At 43.2% G+C, this 22970-nt stretch overlaps 1 protein-coding gene across 3 annotated transcripts in view; it reads right to left on the reverse strand.

Annotated features, from left to right (window-relative positions):
• Window positions 1-349: 349 nt before the first annotated feature.
• The window catches only part of LOC121079101, a 92258-nt gene continuing 69637 nt past the window's right edge, over window positions 350-22970 (reverse strand). For 2 of the 3 annotated variants that reach the window (XM_040575974.1, XM_040575975.1), the window contains exons 2-9: window positions 12270-12386; window positions 4840-4984; window positions 4085-4248; window positions 3133-3264; window positions 2567-2674; window positions 2179-2257; window positions 1430-1542; window positions 350-1090 (exon numbers count right to left, since the gene is read on the reverse strand). In XM_040575974.1, the coding sequence (XP_040431908.1) occupies window positions 563-1090; window positions 1430-1542; window positions 2179-2257; window positions 2567-2674; window positions 3133-3264; window positions 4085-4248; window positions 4840-4984; window positions 12270-12299 (1299 nt within the window). In that variant the 5' untranslated portion in view covers window positions 12300-12386 and the 3' untranslated portion in view covers window positions 350-562. The remainder of the gene's footprint in view (window positions 1091-1429; window positions 1543-2178; window positions 2258-2566; window positions 2675-3132; window positions 3265-4084; window positions 4249-4839; window positions 4985-12269; window positions 12387-22970) is intronic. The other variant, XM_040575976.1, reaches the window with a different exon arrangement.

Consider the following 22970-nt stretch of genomic DNA (forward strand, 5'->3'; position numbering starts at 1 on the left):
AAGATATGAGTCTTTAGGAGGCTGGCAGAGTGAAGAGAGGAAGAGAAAGAGGAAGAGAGAAAGTCAACAGATCAATAAAAGCACTTTAGGATAATGGCTCTACCTTGAGCAGACCAGGTCTGGATTCCAGGCCAGCCCCGGCACTGCCAGGAAACGTGCATTTGCGTGAATGAAACGTTCAATCTGCTGCATCGCAGCAGAAGGCTGAGATACCGCTTGTGTCACCATCCTGCTCCAGAAGTGTGCTTCCCTTCCAGCTTGTCCTTGGGCACAGCTGGTGTCCTGACCACGGTCACCAACACCAGAAACAGAGGGTGCCTGCAGAGAGTGAAGATTGGGGTCTTCTAAATGTAAAGAAGGACAGTAAAGGAAAGCGTTCGGACAGCTTACAAAAAATGCTTTAAACCTCCACATCAGTATTTGTTAGGCACACATTTGGAGTATCACTTTAGCTACATGCCTTAGCCAAAGAAAGATGGTAGAAGACTGCTGAGACTCCTAGGAGGAGAGACAGGCAGCAAAAATTCAGACAAGTCTGTTAGTTTTAAGTCATTACAGGTTTTTATTGGAAACGTGTTGTGCATTGCTGCACAACACAGCCTGTGAGGGCTGCATCTTTGTTCTTTCCATTGCATTCTGTGGTTTCAAACCACTGCGCGTTGTCAGCCAGTAAAGCAGCTTCTTGCTGGTTTGGACGTCTTCGAGTATTTCTTTGATTCTTGTGGATTTCATTGATGATCTTAACCCTGGAAGCTGCGGAATTGATTTTCCTTTTAGGCTGGCGCAATGGCTCTCCCTTCCGTGGCTCCTGAGGCTTAGGGAGCACCTGGTCCGCAGAGAATTCACTTCTTCGACACTTCTGAATTGGTGCACCAGCTCCAAGGTGATGTGGACATCTTACAGCATGTTGCTGATTCTTGATGATTGCATTAATAGCTTTGATTCTGGAAGCGGCTGAAGGCATTGTATATTTTGGCTGGCATAGCACTTCCATCTTCTGTGCCCCTAGAAATGGCTGCTCCATACAGCCTTCAACTTTTTGACACTTATTTTCACTTCTCCAACGGACAGATTCTGTGCATCTGAGAAACTGATGACAGAAAATACACACATTTAGAGAATGAAAACAAGGAAAGAAGAGATTGTCTTCAGCAGAGAAGGAAAGGAAAAGCAGAAGTGCTTATCGACTTCTTCTTCAGTTGTGTTTGTCACATAGTAGAAGTACTTGCTGAATTACAGACTGTACTAAATACTACTTTATGTGCCCCTGATTGCTAAGCTCCGTTTATTCCCACCACTTTCATGGGTTACATTTTAAATTGCAACTCCATAGTGAAAATAGAAATTCAGACTGTATTAGACAAACCGATGTCTAATCTTACGCATTTCTAATTTACACAGGAAGATACCTCTAACTAAAAGCACAGACCTTTCCATCTTGCACAGATGTTGCAGCCTCCCTGTCATTGTGAAGAGCCTTTTCCATATTACAAATCTGCGTAGAAATCTTTGGGACCTCCCCATTCATAGTTGCATTGACAACTGTAAAGGAAAAAATACAAAAGAATACAAAAAAAAGAAAAGAAAAAGAACAGAATGAACAAAGTGAAGAGAAATCAGTTGTTGAGGGACATGGGACATGGTATTGCTTGCTGTTTTGCCGTACCTGCATTGCCCGGGCTCAGAGTTGACTGAGGTCTTTACCTAACTAACCTTTGCCTAGGTCTTCACCTAATTAACCTAATACGTGAATTCTAATACCAGGACTAAACTGCAGAAGCAGCGCCTCAACACCGTGCTCATGGTCTCCAGGCCTATTCTGCTGGGCTATAAATCGAGCCTTTATCATCCACAACTTTGTCTATACAGGGGCAAGCGTTTGCGTGCGTTTTCAGACAACTCTTAAAATGCCCAGTTCTTTCCAGCAGTTCCACACATATTTGAAGCCACCTTCTTATCCCAAACTCCTCTCTGTGTACCAACATATAAACCTGTTTCTTAAGTCCCATTGAGATCAATAAATGTGCTTAGCTGCAGAAGGAGGCAATGAATAACTTGGAGCAATGTCCCATATCTGTATCCTAAGAGCAGTCCCACATTTGTGGGAGTGAAGACAGTTGCCAAGGACTTGGTCCATCGTGCTCCTTTGTGAGCCTTTACTCTCAAGCCACTTTGTACCTGTTTCATCAGCGTGCTGCACCACTGTAGAAGCCTTGTCTCCGTTTGTCTCCGGAGTAACCTTTTCCTCGTGAGAAACCTGTGCACAAAACCTTCGCTTTACTGGGGGATTTAGTGCAACACGTAAGAATTTTCCATATTTCTGCCACCGTCTTTGAAACATTGCAGAGAAGCATGAATGGGAAACCCCATTCATTACCACATTCAAACAACACTGTATAGGACACCATTCTAAAACCATTGTTATGCACTGCCAAATGAGGACGGCTATCAGCAGAACATCATTATCTTGCTGTACCAAGTAGTGTTGGAGTACGACGCACAGCAGATAAAGATCGACATCTTGGTATACTTGCCAAATAATATAATTATTAATTGGTAAAGTTACCTCTTCTGTTTGAAAGGCTTCCACGGGGCTTTCTTTGGAAGCCATTCCATTGCACTCAGCTTCCCTGGTGCTGGTTGATACCAGGGGCTGAGTGGTAATTGAGGTCTCCTGAAGACAAAGAATTGCATAATTAACAGTAATCTGGATTTTTGTTTCTGCCTGTGAAGGGCTGTCACAAATCCATTCTACTTTAAGTGGTGTAACCCCAAACGGTTCTTTTATGGCAGTGTACCGTGATGATTTAGCAGGTTACAAGCACCACAAGGGGCCCTATGTACCAAGAAGTTTGAACTTGCAAAGTTAGGTGAGGCTCGAGGAGGGCAAGTCAGAGCGTGACGTACACGTGCAAGCTGTGTCTGCGTAACAGCTGAGAGAGCCACACAACACGAGGAGGTACAGAGTTAACACCCTAGCGAGTTGAAAACAGGGTGCAAATTTTTCCACGTCTTCTCTGTTTAATGAGGATATGTGTACTAGTTCTGGAATAAAGCAACTAATGGTATTTTTCCCTCAAGCTCTTTAGCATGGAAGACCTCATTTGTTAGTATTAAAAATGGCATTGTTACCTGTGCAGATTTCTGCTGGTGCTGGGAACGAGCAAAGGTGATCCTTGAAGAGGTGGTCTGCCCGTTCTCAAACTGTCTCCTGACTGCGGCCAGGCCACCAGGCGCAGTGCAGGACTTGATTTCCTCTGAAATCTAGAGTGATTAAATAAGGCCAGGTGTTTTCCATTTGTACTAAGAATGTACTGTCCATTTCAACAAGAAAGGGCAAGGTGTTCTAGAGTGTAAATGAAGCAGTTCATATGTTCTCAACACGGTTCAGTTAGGCCAGGCTTCCTACAGTTCTTCCTTTTGGGGAGAGAGAGCTAACTGCAGCATTGTTTGCAGTGTCAGGAGGAGGGAATTTCAACCTTCTCTGCCCATGGAACCGCAGGAATCTGCTCTGAATACGCAAAAGCAATTAGAAAATACGGAAGCCAGCGGGCAGGAATTGTGTGGTTTGAAAACACCTGGGCTCTTCCTGTACCTTATCTTAAACAGTCCCTATTTTATAATGCAGCAATTTCAAATTCTTCAGTTTGAGCAGCAAGAGCTCTAAACTCACTGTGCTTCTGAATATGATTTTATTATTTGTCGATAAAGAATATTTGTTGTGATAAAGAAATTGCCGTTTTTTGTTATCATGAGCAAATAGGACAACCGCACTGCTGATCTCTCTCACGCCTATGGCCCTCATAAATGAAGTTCAGGCAAAGGTGGACTAAAAAGAGTAATTCCATGAATTAAAGGGGATTGTCCAAAAGACCAAAGGCATATAGCATGAAAAATCTCATCTGGTAGACAGAGACTGAAGGATGACTATGTTCGCTATGTAAGTTTCCTAATTTTGGATTTAAATTTTGATCCACCCCGTGATCCATCTGATAGCTTGCTTGTAGAAATAACGACAGTTAGGATCTGACCCTGTGCAAAGGAAACGTAGAATTAAGAAGATAATGAGACATTGGTATCTTACATTAGCAAAGCAGTTGCTGTTCTCTGCCTTGGATGCTGCAGCCTGATAAAGAGCCAGTTTATCCTTTAAGGAGACATTCTCCTGGAAGACCAGCGGTGTGTTGCCAGTCTTGGGAGGGCTCTCTTCTGGTAGTCCTCCTAGAGGTTTGCGACCACCCACTGAAACTACAAACAGACGTCATGGTTGGGGAGAGGGAGATGGGTGCATGTGTTTCAAATCTTGAAAGAAAAGCAGTAGGCAAAATGAACAGTACTGCCAACTTTTTAGCAACTGTGTCGTACTTTTACTTTAGAACACATCAAGAACAGAGCATTCGATTTGTGGAAACCTGAAAGCCACAATCAAAAGTTAATGTGTTGTTACGGAAACAACACGTCACCAAATCCAAACTATCTTCACCAACTGAGAATAGGAAGTTACTGCTTTTTCATAATTGATGAATGCTGCCCATATTTTTGATATCGTATTTTTAGATTTGGGTTGTCTTCATCAAAGGTTATCTTCTCTAAACGTAGGACACCATTCTGTTGTGTTTTGTTCAAAAAGTATTTAATGGGCTTTGGGTACTCATCCGTAACACAAAGATAAAATGGAGAAAGCTGAAAAGATTGTTTTGCGTTCATAAGAACACCATGTTCTTTTCCTCAGCGGCCTGGGGACTGCCCTGATGACATGAGTGTGGTTGCCCCTCGTCACGACAAAGATCGAGTGCACTGAACTAAAGCGAGAAATCAGATCAAAGTGGTAAGACTAACCTTCAGCATTGCTGTTTTGTCTGTTTTCTGAGAACATCTCGAAGATTGCCCTCCTCCTTTTAACGCTGGACTCCGTTATGTCTGAATTGCTCCCAGGCTGACTAGTCCGAGTCGGTGACAGTGAGCTCACCTCACTTTCTGCTCCCTGTTAGAAGATGTCAAGGGGATGTGAGTTGGAAGCTACTGGTAGGAGACTGATAGGGTTCTCGGGGGTAGAAATGATATGAAGAAGCAGCAGATTGGAAGGGGGTGCTGTTCTGGCACTAGTGTTCTCCACGATGCTGTATGGTGAATTTCTGTGGCACTGCAGGTTGTGAATTGTGGATTCATGTGCTGCTTAGCTGATAGCTCATCGCACCATCATGCTTAGCAGTATCTTGCACTTTCCATTTGCCGTGGTCTCCTTGCAAAACAAGGTTATTTGGCATAGTTGCACATGCTTTCCTCATGTTGACAGAAGTGCTAGAATCACAAGTCCGCAGTGTTAGTGGGGGAATCATTCTCAACTGCAGAACCTTCTTGCACTCACCTTCGTGCCACCCAGGCTCTCAAAGTAGCTCTGAAGCTCCTTCATAGCAATGGGGAAGGTTTCAATCTTGCGAGGGCCGCCCAGGTGCTCCTCCTTGATCATGTCCACGCTCCCGCTGTCTGCCAGGACTTTTTCCGCAATGCTGACATGGCTGCTTTTCTCTCGTGCCAGGGACCGTGGGGCTGGTGGGTGCTGGAGCACCAAGTTGGGTCTTGGAGCACTGGCGGACTCCCATTTCTCCAGGAGAAGCTTGACAGAGCCCCTCTGTGGGGTCAAGTCAGGCGACTCCATCATGCCCTGCCAATGCAACAGGTACATCATGACATAGCTTGTATTTCAGACAGAGCTTCAGCCTGCATTGTTGGACTGATTGGACTTTTGTTTCTTTGCTTGCTTTGTTTTGAGACAAATACTTAAGGATTTGAGTGGTCTGCAGTATTTCACAGGGGAGGAAGAAGCATAGGAGAAGCGCTAGGTTTCTGCAAGCCAAGGGCACTCATGAAAGAAATTCCACTGTGACATCTGCGCTTCTCAGTAATGAATTTGAATTTAGGCCTCAACCTGACTTTAAGCCACTTTCCCCACCTGCTCACGGTCACTTAAATCACTACAGAATGCTGATGGCAATTCATTCTTAAGTAAAATTCTTGATGGCGACTGCACATCTGAAACCATCAGTAAATTGTAGTGTTTCCTCGGCTTTGTAGAGCCTTCTTAGCCTTTATGAAAATGCAGGAAGAAAACTGGCGGAATAAGAAAAACCAAAGAGATTTGGAGTTGGGCTTCAATGGCCTTTAGCATTTCATACCATCTTTGCTGACTGTAATTCCTAACTTTTACTGGCCACTTGTAAAGTTATCTTGTTTAAATGAAGGGGAGAGCAGACAAAGTACGTACGCTATGAGAGAAGGACCAACATGTTGCCCATGGGGGCTGTAACTCATTCAAGCCGATGCATTTTCCAAACCACTGCAGTCCAGCCCCCAGGACCCAGAGGAAGGGACAGAACAAAGAGCAGCCGAGCCCTTAGTTTATGGCCATGCTGGGAAAAGAGGCAGGGGGATGTGAGAGAGAGGAACGGAAGCTGCTTCTCCCTCTATCTGGTGACTAATATTCACTGGCCCTGTTACTAGAGGATCTCGTCTCCACTAAAGACTCCCTGAAAGTGCACGTGAGAGCTAGCTGCACGCTTTGGACACCATCACTTGAAGAGCTTGCAGTTTCTTCTGCAGGTAAGCAGAGCCTCAATTATCTGCAGCATTTCACTTTTTTTTTCTTTTGCCCCCTTTTTTCGCCTATTTATCACATTAACAGTATCAGGCTTTGCACTAGACAACCTATGTCCAAAAAAATGCATGAACTTGTGCATTTTTAAGGAGCTAATCTTACCGCTAGGGTCTTCTCAGTTGAGTTTTCATTCTGTGACATTGCTGCACTCATCTCGTGCCTGTTAAAAGGAAGGCAAATTTAAACATTCTCTTATTCACTGGTCACATTTGGCTAACAAACGTGAAGCTTGATCAACAGTTCACAGTATGCATTGGAGAAAAGCCTTGTCCTACCTTGTTCGTCACAACTGCACTTCCAAGAAGTGATGACTGCAGGAAGAGGCGCTGCCTTTTAACCTGCCTGTCTGCATTATGGGCACATAATCAGTCCACCGTTGCCAGGGTACTGTCTCCATCTATGGGCGTACGGAAACCAAGACAACCAAGCTGGCACCCCGGCTTTCCTTACCCCAAAAGACCGGCCAGAGACTCCCCGGGGCAGAATCATGCCCAGAAAGAACTTGGTGCATAACCATGCCCAGAAAGAACTTGGTGTCCTTAGAGACAAGTTCTTGGGCGGACCATTGTGGTAGATACTAAGAGCCCTCAGAGACAGCATCAGTTTTTCACTTTTATTCTCCACTACTTAGCTAACTTCAAATTCTCTCTTAGAGCTAACCAGCAGAAGTGTTTGACCAGCTCTGGCACGCCGTGCTTGGTTTTCTTTCACTTATGCATGTTGGCAGTTTTGTGTGTGTTTGGTTGGTTTTGATAAGTAAGAGAAATATCAAAATGTCAGGTAATTTACCCTTGGGGATGTTCTCTCTTCCTGTAGTATGATGCAGGCTTCTGACTTTCAGGCTACAGCTCTCTGGCCAACAAAACTATCGAAGGACTCTCTAATAGGCCAACCCATTCTTTCTGAATGGGGAATTAAGGGAGAAATCCGACACGGACATTTTTGGACCTAGAGAGAGAGAATCAGCAAGTGAACTTAGAAGTTTGTAGTTGCAATGCCCTACCTGGAATTCACAAAGCAACTCGGTGCTCAGGGTCGGGCTGAAAGGTGACGCAGAAGAATCTGCTGCCCGTCTGTGTTGGGGTACCCTCTGTTGTGCGTTTGCGTTCAGCTGACAGTTACTAAATGTCCTTGGAAATACACTGCAGGGGGAGAGAACAGAAAGAGCCTCCCAGATTGTTTCAACCAAAGCCCTGTTGCTTGAGTTTAAATAATTATTTCTGAGTTAGGCGCTGGAGTTCTGTAGATGTGCTAAGTTAGACATATTACATTCGTAACTGTTCCTTATTCAGCTGGTGGGTTTCAGAATGGATTTCTGAGCAAGTGAAACAGAGCCACGAGGAGGAGGTTTCATCGCCTTATGAGGAAGAACTTCTTTACAGTTCAGATGACGGAGCACTGCAACAGGCTGCTCAGAGAGGTTGTGGAGTCTCCTGCTTTGGAGATACTCAAAACCCATCTGGATGTGACCCCATGTAACATGCTGAAGGTGACCCTGCTTGAACAGGGGGGTTGGACCAGATGATCTCTGGAGGTCCCTTCCAACCTCTGACGCGTTCTGTGATTCTGTGACAGACTGGAGTGAAAGGAAGTGGGTACAGAGGTACATGTATTGCTTTCCTCGTTTTGTTTTTCTTTTTCATGCTGACCAGTTACACGGAAACAACAAAGTGCCTGAGTCAAGTCAGAGCTGATCTTCAGGAGGCAGCGCCAATATACTGCACCTGGGCGCCATCTCCCAAAGGCTTCCCAACTTCACAGAATTTTATTACAGTAAGGGCCCCATCTACTGCCAAAAATCGGCAGTGAAACAAACCACGTATTTAAATGTCATCTTTTGTTTCATTAAAACGCATTCATTGAGTAACTCCCAACCGTTCCATCCCACTTTCCATCTCTCCTCCTCATACCCACACAGAAGAAAACGCTGCTGAGTGAGAGCCAGCTTCACTAAGCACGCCCACGATGCACAAGTCAGAAAAAGCTTCCCCGCTTTTTATATCACTTCAGAGGGTCCACCATCATGGTGACCCACATTAAAAAGATCTGGTGCCTTCATGAGTTCAACCCATGCTGGAGACCTGCATTTAAAAAGGTCAGAGCCTGCTTCCAGATATCCCAAAGCTTTGGTCTTAACAAACGCTCCCGAGTAATCCACATTTGTAATCTAGACTCTTAGGGCTGTGACACAAAATGAAGCAATGGAGGCAGAACTGGTACCCGAGTACACAAAATAGTTCATTCAAAAGGAGAACCATTTATACTAAAATGAGGTGGTTAATTATGGGGCATGAGTTATTCTTAAGGTTTAACTTAAACATTTGAAGGTACTCTTGGGGGAGGTATTTTTGATGCTATCCATAGCTGTAAGGGGATTTGGTTTTTGCTCCCATTATCACAATAAAAATCGTCATACAAGTGGATGGTCCTACAGCATGATTGCTAGAAGCTCTAAGAGGTGCCAGCTGAGCTCCTCGCAAGGTGTGAGAGCCCTGCGGGAAGCAGTGAGGGATTCCTGCTACACCGCTGCCCCTGCGGCCGCCCCCGCGCTGCCCTCCCAAAAAGAAAGCAGGGGCTTTGTTTTTCAAGACAGAGTAAAGGGAACACAAGAAAATGAGGAGAAACGGTAATAAGACAAACATCAAAGATTGTTTCTCTTTAATTACCCTCTCTCAGGATCTTTGCTCATCAGCTGGAACTCCCTCTTGCTTTTTCAATGTAAACAAAACTGGGAGTTTTTAATACTGTCCCACCTCACTTCTTTGGTCTGACTAATTACTGAAACTGGCCATAAATTGTTCATTTTGTGACACCGTGAATAGCATCATTTATTCTGGACAGCACACATCTGTTTTCGCCCGCACACACGCGCACACGCTTACACAAACATGCCTCAGCTTGCCGCAGGGATGGCCGGTGCCGGACAGCGTACAATTTCAGCCCCATACTGAGTTTTGGCTGGTGCTGATGTCCCTGAGGCTGAGGAGAAATAAAGCTCTCAGAGGGGAAATGGCATGTAAACATGGCTCTTATGTTCTCCTGCGTGGAAAATGTTCCCTTCAGATGAAGCTGGTGAATGAATCATGTGAGAAAGGGTCTGCTGGCATACAGGTTGGAAGCAAGCTAGCTTGCAAGCAGGTAGAGGGAAATTTTGCAAATTGCATCCCTACTTTCTCCTCTCTGAGCAAACAGAGGCAGTGTCCCACCGCCCTAAGCAAGCAGCAAAGCGCAGCCAGCCAGGGAAGCACATGCTGCTGACCCACATGATCGCATCTCAGACCTTTAATCATGTCAACATGAAAGAAATCTCACTTCACACATATGACCTGGACATAAGGCTAAATTAAGGAAAGATCTAACCAGCCTATCTAACTTCTTTTCCTCCTCTCACAACTGGGTAACACGCAAGAAGTACTTGCCTCATGGTCACCATGCTTGCTTTAGGTGTAACATTCAATAAGTAGGCTATTTATCTCATATGTATAGCTCCCAACTGGTTGCTCATTTATATTAAATAAAATAGCATAGGTGTTATTTATTTTTAATCAAACTCTGCTATTTTTCCACCAACGCTTTGATGACATAGAGGGAAGAGGGGGAGTAATTCCACTCTTGCCTGCATAGCATGCACATTTCTGATGAATGCCAGGACGAACAGCACTTGTCTGAAGTGACAGCCTTCTCTCCCTGGCTTGGTCATTGTATTAGGAACCTAAACCCCCTTTCCAGCCAGCTGTGCCCACCCTAAACAAATTCAGAGCCTCTTCCTCACCTCCAGCCACCCACCTTTGCCCTGCCTTGCTCCTGCAGAAGGTGGCTGTGCAGACAAGACGGGCTCTCCCTGGGCAAGGGCAAAAATTCGCCCTGCTCATCTGGGAAGACATTCAGATGTGCAGTTCACACATGGTCATCCATCAACGCTAAACGGAGAATTTCTCAACAGCTCTGATAGCACAAATGTTCTGGGGGTTTATAAGGTTTTGTCTTCTGTTTTTAAGGCATTTTTTTCCTTCATTCCTGGTGGGAAAGCTTATGCCTTTAATTCTATAACTATAAACTAAATAATATATCAGCTTTTTTTCTGTCAGGCATGGCAATGGTACTGAACGTATGCAAAGTTTCCACTAAAGGTTTTTGTAACTTAATTTTCCTCTGGAGATTAGAGGCAGCCAGATATTCTGTTTCTTGCTAGAACTTGGCTGGTAGCCACCCTGCGCTCCTTTTCCCTGTCATCCCCCCTGGCCCCCCAGCCCAGGCACCGTTAATCAGATGGCTGTATCTTCCCTATATTTCTCCTGTCAAGCTATTAAAGGGATACGGAAGAGAGAAAGAAGAGAATCGGCTGAGATATAAACCAGCCCAGCTCCCAGAGTGCCTCTCCCCCTTACCAAGGTTGAGCTCTCTGTATTGCTGCACACCCTCCTGTCAGGGCTAAGCAGAAGCGTGCTTTCCCTTGCAGAGAGCAAACGGCTGACATAAATTTCCCCAAAGAAGAGGGACAGACGGAAATTCATCTGTGGGGAGACATCACCGACCTGTAAAAACAAAAAAACTGCAGCATGGAGAGGGGGAAAATCCCTGCTTGTGGGGGGAACACATGGCTCGGCTGGGGGCTCTGAGCAGGCCGATGGAGGGGGGCTATCATGGCTCCACAGGCTTTGGCAGCCTCGTTCATAGGGAGTTCCTGGCACACGCTCAGTGGTGAGTGGAGGTAGCTGGTTGGAAACAAAGCCATCTGTTTGTGAGGTGCACAAAGAACCCCCAGATCACGGTCAGTCTTGGGGCTGAAGACACCGATCTTATGTCTCCCCTTCCTCCGCTGGAGCACAACAGGAACTCCCAGTCCAGCACACCCAACGTCTACGGAGAGTTTCACCTCTCATGGAAGTATTCCTAGGGGACCCTTTCTTTACAAGGAGAAAAAATGAACTCCCAGCTCTGGATATCTCAGGACTTTGAAAATATTTAGATTCCAACATTTTTGGCTGGGCCTACCTCCCATTCTTGCACAAATACATAAATAAGAAAAAAAAAAAGAAAAAAACAGCCAACATGACTGCAACATCAGAAACAAGTAATGTTGCATGATTTGGGCTTAAACTTTGTAACAAACCAGGTAGCAAATTAATCAAGAACTCTTAAAAACCCTTCATTTTCTAGTAATTTGAGAGTTTCTGACCATACCAGAGACCAGGCCCCGCACTCCAGCACTACTCAGCACAAAGACCCACTTCAGTTCAGACAGATCTCCTTTGCTGTCTGGTGCTCCAGTTTTAAAAAGTACTTAGAGAGGTTTTTAAAAGACACTCAGGAAGCCGTGAGCTTCCAAGCACCTCAGTTGGTTTGGAAAAGGGAATTTAGCTATTAAAAAGACTTAGGTAATCCCCGAGTTCCTTTAAAAACAAAATGTTCACATACTAGGTAAACATCTGTGGATATGCACGATGGGTCACAGCACGGATTTTTTTTTTTTTTTTTTTCCAAATCTATGTTAAACAGAGAGAGCAAAAACAAATTTATTTACCAATACTCGAGTTCCTTATTCAGGCAAAACATTTGCTCACTTCAAAAAGAGCCTCAGATTAAGGCCGGAGTTGATGACTTTTGAATGTACCTCAATGAATGAAGTGTTTGCTCCAGCCATCCCCTCTCCTGGTAAGTTTGAGCTGGCTTCTTCATTTTAGACATAAATAAAACATCAGTCCTTTCTCTTTGGGATTTGCTTTTGTACCTACAAGGGGAAAACAAAGGATTTTTTTCTAAATAATATTGCTAGACAATGTTTAACGTATACAGCTTGTATTTTTAGATGAGATACAAGTTTGACTGCAAGAAGTAAGCGTGAAAGGAGAGAATGCAGGAGCGCGTGTGAGCCTGAACCAGCAAGCACACCTTCAGGCAGGGTGTGCGAGTAGGGGTAGAGCTGAGCTCTCATCCCACCCCCCTGTTCTACAGGGACACGGCTCTCCCGTGTTCAAACCCGCCTCCTTGAGAGCCCTCCCCAGCCAAGCAGCCACCCTGCCCTTGCTGCAACCTTTTCTCTTTCACTCGCCTTTCCTTCCTTTATCTATGTTCTATAACCATTATCTCCATCAGCATAACTCCTTAAGATACACCTAGACATCATTTCGCCAATGAATGCATTTCACACAACATTAGTCATATTGTGCTGTGGATAATTTTTATGATATTGCTCTGCCTCTCCTTGGTACGTTGTTACAGTTTAATTTGTACATATTCTGCTGCTGCTGTAGTGTCACTCAGCTGTAACCGGAGAGAGCATGATGGTTCTGCATTATTGCAACACATTTGCCTTTTATAAAAAGAGAGAGAAAGTGAGAGATACCGAGACTTTTTCTTAAGTCTGTTTGCTTTCTAGGATTAGTTAGCTGTAGACAGTCCTGCCTGCAGGGTAAGGGAAGAGCCAGATCCCAACTTTGCCCCATGGAAATAATTTAGATGCAGGGTTACATCTCCGGCCCATGCCATCCATAAGTACATGCTGCAAATTTGTATTTTTAAGCAACTTTCCATCACGTTCAGAGTAAGGGTTTCATAACTACAACAGTCCTTCAGACCCTTTCTATACTTGACTCCCCCAGACCAACTGATGCCAGCTACCTGCTTCCCTTCTGAACTGTGCTACCCATCCTGGGGTTAGAGCCTAATAGTACGGATCAGTTTTACACGTAGACATGCTGAGCAATGCTGCAAATGCTTGTCAACTGTTTTAGGTACTCAATGACCAACACTAGTATCTACACAAAGAACAGGCCGCACTGTTTTCAGTAATTCTGCTATGTGATCGAGCTTCCCATATGGAAATGTTTTGCAAAAATAAGGGATTACTCGGAAAGACACTGGGCTAACCCTGCTGAGTATCTGCTTTTCTTCTGAGTTCTACAGCCTGGAATATTACCTCTGGTATTTTGGACAGTGACCATAAGGTCATAAGACCGAGAGACTGTTTGAGACTCCCTCAGTTCTTTGTTTACCTCTGGAAGACAAAACAATTGATAATTTCATCTAATAAACAAGAGTTTTGTTTAATGCTTTAAAAATAGTAACTTATTTTTAAAGGATCGAAGGTTGTTACACTTATTTGAACTCTGCCCAACGGAACGTGTTCCCTTGAGTAATGGCATCTCACACAGTCAATCATAGAGGTAAACCCATTTTTTCCCCTATTGATCTTAATCAGAATTATAAAAATATTTCTTGCCCTACAGGGCACCTCCAAGGTGACTACATTAAGCAGACATGACTGGCTTGTTATATTGTAACATAAGTAGAATTATTTGGCTCTGAAGACAAAATAACCTGAATTACTAAAGAAGAGCTAATCTTTTGGGCTGAGATCCCTAAAAGCACTTTTGGTACCTGGAAGCACTTGGATGTTCCCCTCCCCAGGCTGTTATGAAACAGTCATGTTCTAGCAGGGGGTTCCTATACTGAAACACCAATTCAGCATCTTAATCCTCCACCATTTCCTTTAAGGAATTTGCATCAGAGCAATATTCACCTCAGACAGATTTGTCTAGATTTATTTGTATATTTTCTCACACGTAGACTTTGCAAAATACTCCATGCTTATGCTATTTTTATAATTAAAGGACATATTTAATGAACTGTAATATCAGCTGAGACCAGAAACGTTTTGGCATGAAAGAGCAGGTAAGCTAGAGCTAAAAGGCTGTCATACGAACTAACAGAATCTCATATGCTTAAAAATCATAGACACACCAATTCTGCAGACTACGTGGGTTTCAGGACTCAACTTGAAATATTACTGAATATAATGAGTAATTTCAGATTAGAAGTTTGATGCTATAAAGGAAGTGACTTGATTTTATCTAATTCTTACATTGTACCAAGAGAAAACCATATTGCAAGGTTAAAGAATCTCAACATCCATCTATAAGGAGATGATTGAAAGAAATACAATTTATGAAGATGTAAATAATCAATCCACTTCAGACTAGCAAGTAGATTCACGGTCATAATATACTTCTTCCTATCCTTTTAGGACCTGTAATGTTAGTATTTTCACACAACTAGAGTGCATATCCTTCACATGCTGATCCGCACTGCTGGCTTCTCTGTACCCTTGTACAAACTGGGAGACCAAGCCAGTGATCCTCCTGCTGCCTACACAGTCCTAGACGGATGCTCTGTTTCACTTCAGGTGGAACACATGAAAGGAGGCAGATATTAGAAGAGAAGAGGTTTCTCCCCAATCCCCAGGACATTCTTCCATGCAAGAACCAACCCAGGCTGTGCTGAAATGAAGGTGTTAAATTGTCCATAAGCAGTTGGTCCGTGTAGAAAGTTCTTATCATGCTTTGCTCCTGTGAATCAATCCTTTCAATTAAGGTAGCTGGGGGACATAATGATGTTTTTATTTGCAATTACAGCTTTAAATTAGGATCAATAGAGACAGCTACAACCCTACCATACCAACAGTCCTGAGAGGTTGGTAGGTTTTCATCAGAAAACACAGTTTGTAAGTAAGTCCATCCGTTTTCAATCAAAAATATAATAAAATATCATAGGAAAAAGACTTAGATCCTGACACGAGAAAAAAAAAAAAATCAAAAAAATCTTCCTATTTGTTTCTTGTTTTCTTTTTAGACATCAAGCCAGCAAGGCCCTTCTTCATTATGGTTGTGTCCCCTATAGGCTTTCTATGGTCTCACCTGGTATAAACTGGATGGGCACCAGGCCCGGTCAAAGCTGACTTTCTATCAGAAGCAGAAAGGAAAATACAGATCTTTTTAGTTACCATCCTGTATTTCTGACTTCACGTAGAGTGTAAAGTTTTGCTCAATATGAAGCTATAGACTAGGGATTTTTGTTTGTTTGTTTTTAATCTGCTCTTCTAAGAAAGGAAGCTTGTACGAAAATACACAATACTTTCAATTTGCACACATTGTGATTATAAAATTAAACAAAATAGTCATTACTAAATGGAAAGTTTAATATATTTTTCTAGGGAATTGGGACTGTTTATCCTATTTTTAAGCAAACCCTCAAAAAAAAATTCATGACCTCTTGTCAAATTACATATTTTCTGAGGATGAAATTGCAATGAAAGATCTTATTTCAAGAGTTTCACATTTCATAGCATATTTCACAGTTGTTGTATAAGTTGGGGTAATATCAGCTATGATTTATAGAGGAACAGTGCTGTAAGAAGCCTCCCTTCTAATTATAACTGGTTATGAGGTACATCACTCATATCAGACTGAAATTTACTTCAATCTCAAACATATTTTTTTTGCCTGTTTATTATCATAAACTGGCCACAGAAATGCTGATAAAGAGATTACTGAAAATGTTATTAAGTTAATCCCTTCCCAGCTGGAGTTCCTTTTTTTAATACAGACTTATTTTGAGTCTCTGTTTACATGTTGCAATGTGTCAGACAGTAAACACTATTTCTCTTATACAAAGTTGTGCAATGAAAGCCTTTCCTATTTCATGTGCAACGTTATGCAGAAAGGCTAACTTTAAGAGAATGTGCAGAATAACCTATAAATCCAATGATTCTCTCTGCTCTCACAGGCAGCGCGTGCAAGGGCTTCACCAATATACTAGATGTTTCATTTGAATGCAAAACATACTAAAATTTGTCCTGAAAAGCACTTACACTTTTAAAACACACCATAATTCTAAGAAGAAAAATATCTGCCATATATTTTGGCTGATTTCAAATTCATATATATTTTAAATGATCTATATACCTCAAGCTGTGCATTTTATACAACAGAATGATAACCATTACCATTCCACTCCATCTAATCCACCAATGGCCTTGATTTATTGGCTAGTCGAGTCTAGTGCATTGCCTCTTCTGAAATTCATGCTGTAATTTTAAGTTCTGTTGTTGCTGCTACTGCTACCTGCATGCAGCATTTGCCATGAAGATACCATGGTCTTACTCACCCTTTAAACATAATTGATACTATTGAAGATAATGATTTAGGATATCATCCATCTCCAGTACAGCTTACCATTACGTGACTTGTTCTCGCACGTATCTGATTTGTATCATAGACGAGTTGGCTTGATTGCTGTTTCACCATAGAATAATAGTTTCCTGGTTTCCACTGACATACTGAGTCTCCCTTGATCGCTCAGGTGATCAGTCAACACACAAGTTAATTATGGGTGAAGGGGTGTCTGAAGCCCAAAGATCAAAAGATACATGCAAGGTCTTCTCCGAGTCATTATTCACCTTTTTAAGCACCAGGCAGTCAGTTCAGATTCCTGACTCCAGTGCTGTCCCCAAGTGAAGTGATATAACAGTAGGAAGCCTGAATCAGAGCAGCAAAATGCAAAATGAAACTCCTGGTTTCTCCAAAAATAGGAAAAATAAAATAAAACAAAACAAAGAAAGAATCCACGTGAACATGTTTGCCCGCATGGAGGAAAGCAGGTGCACTCTCACTTTTGCTTTTTCTTTAAAATAAATAAGCCAGTAAATAAGAATTCAAGGGTAGCTACTAGGCTACTATTTGGAAGTGGCTTTTTTTTTTTTCTTTTTTTTTTTTTTTGCCAGAAGGCTCTCATATGTGTCCCTGGTAAAAATTTTTGGGTTTTACCTGGCACTAAAACGAAATGCTTTCAAATGGCCAGTTAATGTAATCTTTTTGGATTTCAGTAAAGCTTTTGATATTGTTTCTTACAGTATCCTTCTGGACAAATTGTCCACCACGCAGCTAGATAAATGCATAATATGATCACAGAATCATTCTGTGATCATGATGGGTATACAATTGGCTGATGGGCTCAAGGGTTATAGTAAACAGGGTTACATCAGGCTGGCAGCCAGCCACTAGCAGGGTTCCACAGGGCTCCATTTTAGGGTCCATTCTCTTTAATGTTTTCATAAATGACTTGGATGCAAATCTTGAAGGTATATTAAGTAATTTTATGGATGACACTAAATTGGGAGGTGCTGTTGACTCCGTTGAGGGTACACAGGCCTTAAAGAAAGATCTTGAAACACTAGAGGACTGGGCAATCACCAACAATACAAAGTTTACAAGAGCAAGTGCCAGATCCTGTAACTGGGTAACCCTGGCTGTACATACAGATGGGGACGAGAGGCTGAAGAGCAGCCCTGCAGAAAGGGATCTGGGGTTTCTGGTCAATGCCAAGCTGAATATGAATCAGCAGTGTGCACCAGCAGCCGAAAGGGACAACCCTGTCCAGGGGTGCCTCAGGCACGACATGGCTAGCCTGGCGAGGGAAGGGATTCTCCTGCTCTGCTCTGCGCCAGTGAGGCGTCACCTTGAGCACTGTGTGCAGTTTTGGTTGCCACAAAATACAAAGGACTTAAAATTATTAGAGAGCCTCCAAAGGAGGGCTACAAAGATGGTGAAGGGTCTGGAAGGCAAGTTGTATGAGGAGTGGCTGAGGTCCCTGGGTTTGTTCAGCCCAGAGCAGAGCAGGCTGAGCGGAGGCCTCATGGCGGCCTGCAGCTCCCTCATGAGGGGAGCGGAGGGGCAGGTGCTGAGCTCGGCTCTCTGGGAACAGCGACAGGACCCAAGGGGATGGCATAGAGCTGGGACAGAGGAGGGTCAAGCTGGGTGTTAGGGAAAGCTTCTTCACTGAAAGGGTCAGGCACTGGAACAGGCTCCCCAAGGAAACGGTCACTGCACCAGAGTTCAAGAAGTCTTTGGACAACACCCTCAGACATGTGGCCTTATTTTTGGGGGGTCCTGTGTGGAGCCAGGAGTTGGACTCAATGATCCTTGCGGGTCCCTTTCAACTCAGGATATTCTATACTATTCTATGAAATATTGCTGTGCATATTACCTCCAGGCACGAATAACAGAGTTTATTTACAGAAATTACGAGCTGCTGGACAAAAATATTAGATGCCCTGCCAAAATGAAGAGGAAGATCAGTTCTCCCCAGATCTTCTTTTTCATTTTTCAACTACTCTCACTAAAACGTGTGCATTAATATTACCAACAGTTATTACAATTACTGTTCTGATTCACCTGTACAAGACTCACTCCTTTGGGCCACGTCCCACACTCTGGAGAAGTGGCATCATAGCATTGCAGTCTTCCTCCTGCTCCAACACCCCGTGAGCTAAATACAACTTGTTGGACAGGTCTGTTTAACAGATGGGACCTACAGCAGTTGTGGTGCCGTGCTACAACCACAGTGTTATGCTTTTCATAGGTTGGAAGAATGATCTCTCTGGTGACAATGGGGTGAGCTCACTGGAGGCTTGGGTATCAGCTTGATACCTGCACCACTGAGCTACACCTGTATTCTTCCATCTAAACTGGTTTTTCTGTCTCTGTGGTTTTCATGTTACTAAATTAAAGGAGGCATAACTGGGTAATATGCCTCAAAGGTTTCTTTCCTAAAACATCATTATTACTCTACTCAGAGTCACTCTGCTTTCATTTTTAAGGCAAAAGGAACTGAATCACTGAATTGCAGATTTGAAAAAGGTACTATGTAAGGTCAAATGTCCAAAAGACTTTGCTGCTAGCATAACTCAGTACACACAATTCCACATATGCTTTCTTCCATATGCAGATAAATGCTACAGATGCACAACCCACTTGCACGTATCTGCACATGCCAAAGGGATTTACACATGTTAATACTTGGAAAGCAAAGTGAGAATGTATATAAAACGGCATGCACAAAGTACGTTCATCCATGTGCATATCCCTCTGGAGGCATCTCTACTTGGACTTATTTCTAAGCTAAAAAGCAGTTAAACTGATATGTCACCCTCTCTCCAAAAACTAATGATTACAGTCTGTTAATTACACCGCATCTGTTGGAACCTTTAGCAAATAATTTGTGGACCTGATCTATTATTTATAACATCAATAGAAATTACAAGTAATGTCCTAAAGTCACACTTGCGCAAAGTGGCAGCAGAGGGAATCCATGCTGTAATGTCCCTGTGCAAGCACTGTGTCTTGGGACAAAGCAGCTATACAAAAAAGATTAAATAAATAAAAATAAAAATCTGAATTTTACTTTCTGCAGATGGAGAGCAAGCAGTAAGAGAATATAAAGACTCGCATAGAAGAAGAAAAAGGATGTAAGAAGTGCTTAAAATGTCATTTACAGTCCCAAAGTACCTCTGAAATACTGTAGGCCATATACTGCTGTTGCTTTTAGTCAATTTTTCCACACACCTGGCATTCACAGAAACTTCTGAATGCTCAAAAAAATAGGTGTAAGGCATGGTCTGATAAGGAGAGAGCCATCTTAGCATAGTTATGCCTTGAATTTAGCTCTCTGCCTCTAACTGTGGTATCGCCACTCCTGGGGTGAAATCCATATGGATTTGCCAGATCACCATGCTTTTTAAGGCAGAGTTACTCTTTTAAAGCTAGAGCAAATTCAGTGGGAGTCATCTTCTGACAAAGGGCTGCTGATCTGCTCCCGTGTCACGAAGCAGTTCTCTGTTCTGTCCTGCACAGAGCTCTGACCCACAGCCCTGCTTTTTCCCCACCTGCCATACCCTACAAATACTACCTAGCATTAGCATTGCTTTTATGGTTTCTCCAGTAGGGCAATTCAATTTCCAAGCAAACAAAAACAACAACAGAATTTCCAACTGCTGGCCCAGCAAACAACGTGTGATCTGAAAATCAAATCCTTCTTCCTTGGGTTTCCTCAAACCAGTAACAACAGTTCCTTGGAGCAGATGGCACTGCACTGATGTAAACTGGAGCAGAAATGCCATCCTTCTCATTGTAACAGAAACAGTGCCTTTGCATCTCATTATTATTATTATGGGGCCTGAATATTACTTAGCTGTTCTTTTTGCACCGCTTTAGTGAGCCCACTTATTCACCAGAAAGCAAATAATCACTCAGGCTGAAGTTTATGAAACTTCTGGGATTCACAAACGTGTTTCATGAATTTCTGGCAGTTGTCCGAATGTTCACAAATAACGTGATGCCAGTAATCAGAACAAGTCAAAACTTGACACTTCTATTCATAAATCAGGAGATGTTTTATTTTTACTGCTTGAACAGTTCTGTTCCCAAGCACGACTGGATTTGAACCACCAACCTAGAGGTGAAAGGACCTTTATTTAATGTATTTGTTTAGGTTTATAAGAAATATAAAAAAGTGCCTATCCAGGACTCTAGCCACCTCTGCCATATACTAAAAAAACAGGCCAACTCACAGACAAAAATAAACTCAGCAACTTCCAAAAGCCAGAGAAGGCACAAAAAAGACTCTGGCCAGATACCTCAAATCTTTCTATGTAAACTGAAAACTTTTGCACACACTATTTCACTCTTCTCCAGAGCCTGGAACATGTCCCTCAGGTCAGCAGAACTGGACTCTCCCAGGCTGGAGGGAAAGAGAGCATTCAGTCATACTCCTGCTGAGGAGATCTATCCTGTATTCTCTCCTGCAAACCGAGAGGACTTCAGCCAAGATGCCTCTGTGGCTTGCAGCTGCAGGGGTATCACTAGGGAAACAGAGCACTCTATTAAGCAAAGAGGATCCAAGATCCAAGACCTTATGCCAAGAATCTATTTTAGCCTCCCCCTCAAGCCCACAGACGCAGCACAGGTCCTGGAGCACCAGTGTTAAGTGCTGATGGTGAAAACTTCCACTCATCACTCCACGCACATGGACGAGACTCTGCAAACCATTCCGTATGTCCCACCACTCCCTGATGTTCCCCTCCACACGCAGCACATGCGCCCTGGACGTCCCAAGTCCCAGGGAGTTTTCCCACTCTTGCACGTTACAGAGCATTTGAATCCAACCAGTTCCTCCTGTCACGGTCAGAAAATAGTTGTTTCACAAGTCCAAAAATGGGAGATGAAAGAGAAAAAAGCATTGACTTCAAAGCATAAAATGAAACAAACAAATCCCTATTAGGATTTTCTATCCCAAGCATTTGATAAGGCTCTGCAGACCAACTTCTGTCCTCCTCCTGCTGGTACTGTCCCTTCTGGTGCCAGCCAAGGGCACCATTCACTGTCCCACGCAGCCAGCTGCTGCCCTTTCACTCTGCTCTCGAAGTGTGGATAGATAAATGTGGGGAGACAAGGGCAGAAAACAGAAGCATATCTTTACAAAACTGGCTTTTTTCCTCATACAGAATACACTACACCTGTAATTACAGTTTGGGCTCCCAGAGACAAACCCAAAGCTGCTATAGGAAGATCCCTTCCGAAGTACACACAAAAGTACCAGAAGGATCAGCTCTTTGCTCTTTTGAATGTTGCAGAAATGAAGTGCCCATAAAGGATACAAGGGGTTGTCCACTCTTTGACACACTGTACATTTTATTTTCCAAACCCTCTATGCAAATACTCTTGTGCTCCTATCATGAAACACCATGCTCATTTCTTTCACTCAAGAAAAGGGTCCCAATTAAAAAAAAAAAAAAAAAAAAAAACCATGCTGAGGTTTCTCTCGGGCAAGAATTGCCAGTGGAAGACAGGCTGAGCAAAGCCCAGCAATCCCCACCCCATCCATCTGCCCTGCCTCTCAGCGAGGCACGCGTCGCATCGGCAGCTGCCAGACACGCTGCAATGGGCAGGGAGCCTGCACACAGGAAAATGAACTCTCCTCGAGTTCCTGCTCTAGCCAGAGAGGATCTGGATAAAGAGTGGGACCTCTCGCAACCAGGCAACAGCACACACGTCCTCCCCTTCAAGGGTCTAAAAAGCAACCTGTGCAGGTTATTTTTTCCTGGACAGCTCTGCTTTTAAGGAGGCTGATTAATCAAAAGCACCTCTCAATTGAAATTAAATCCCGGTTGCCTTCTGAAACCTACCACTTCAATAACATCATTTATAGCTCCTTTGTTGCAATATGAAGCCCTAAGGAGAACTGGCTCCTACAACATGTTGCCATTACATTTTAGCAAAGGATGAATGTAGCTGCAAATCTCTGCAAAATACAGCAGAGATCTATTACATGCATAACTTCCCTGGCACCAAAATGTTATTCTTTTAGCAGGTCTGCTTCTTCCCTAGGATTCTGATGAAGTGTGCTCTGCCATGTTATGAAATACACCATGTTTTGGTGTGATACACAGAAAATATCTTTGTTTAACGCAGCTTATTTTTTATCATGTCACTTTTGTATTGGATTTCTTTTCTGTGAACTGGAAGCGTATGATTGTGACAGATACGCTGCCTTACCAGGGGGCTTTGCTATGTGACCTGCAGCATCAGAGTGAGGATAAGGTCCTTCCTGAAACACAGGCTGGAAGACTTGATACAACATCAAGGAATATGGAGCAAATAAAGAACCAGGAAAAGCAATTCAGCCACACTCCCAGCTAAGT

This window comes from Cygnus olor, chromosome 16 (assembly GCF_009769625.2).
Source record: "Cygnus olor isolate bCygOlo1 chromosome 16, bCygOlo1.pri.v2, whole genome shotgun sequence".
Taxonomy (NCBI): Eukaryota; Metazoa; Chordata; class Aves; order Anseriformes; family Anatidae; genus Cygnus; species Cygnus olor.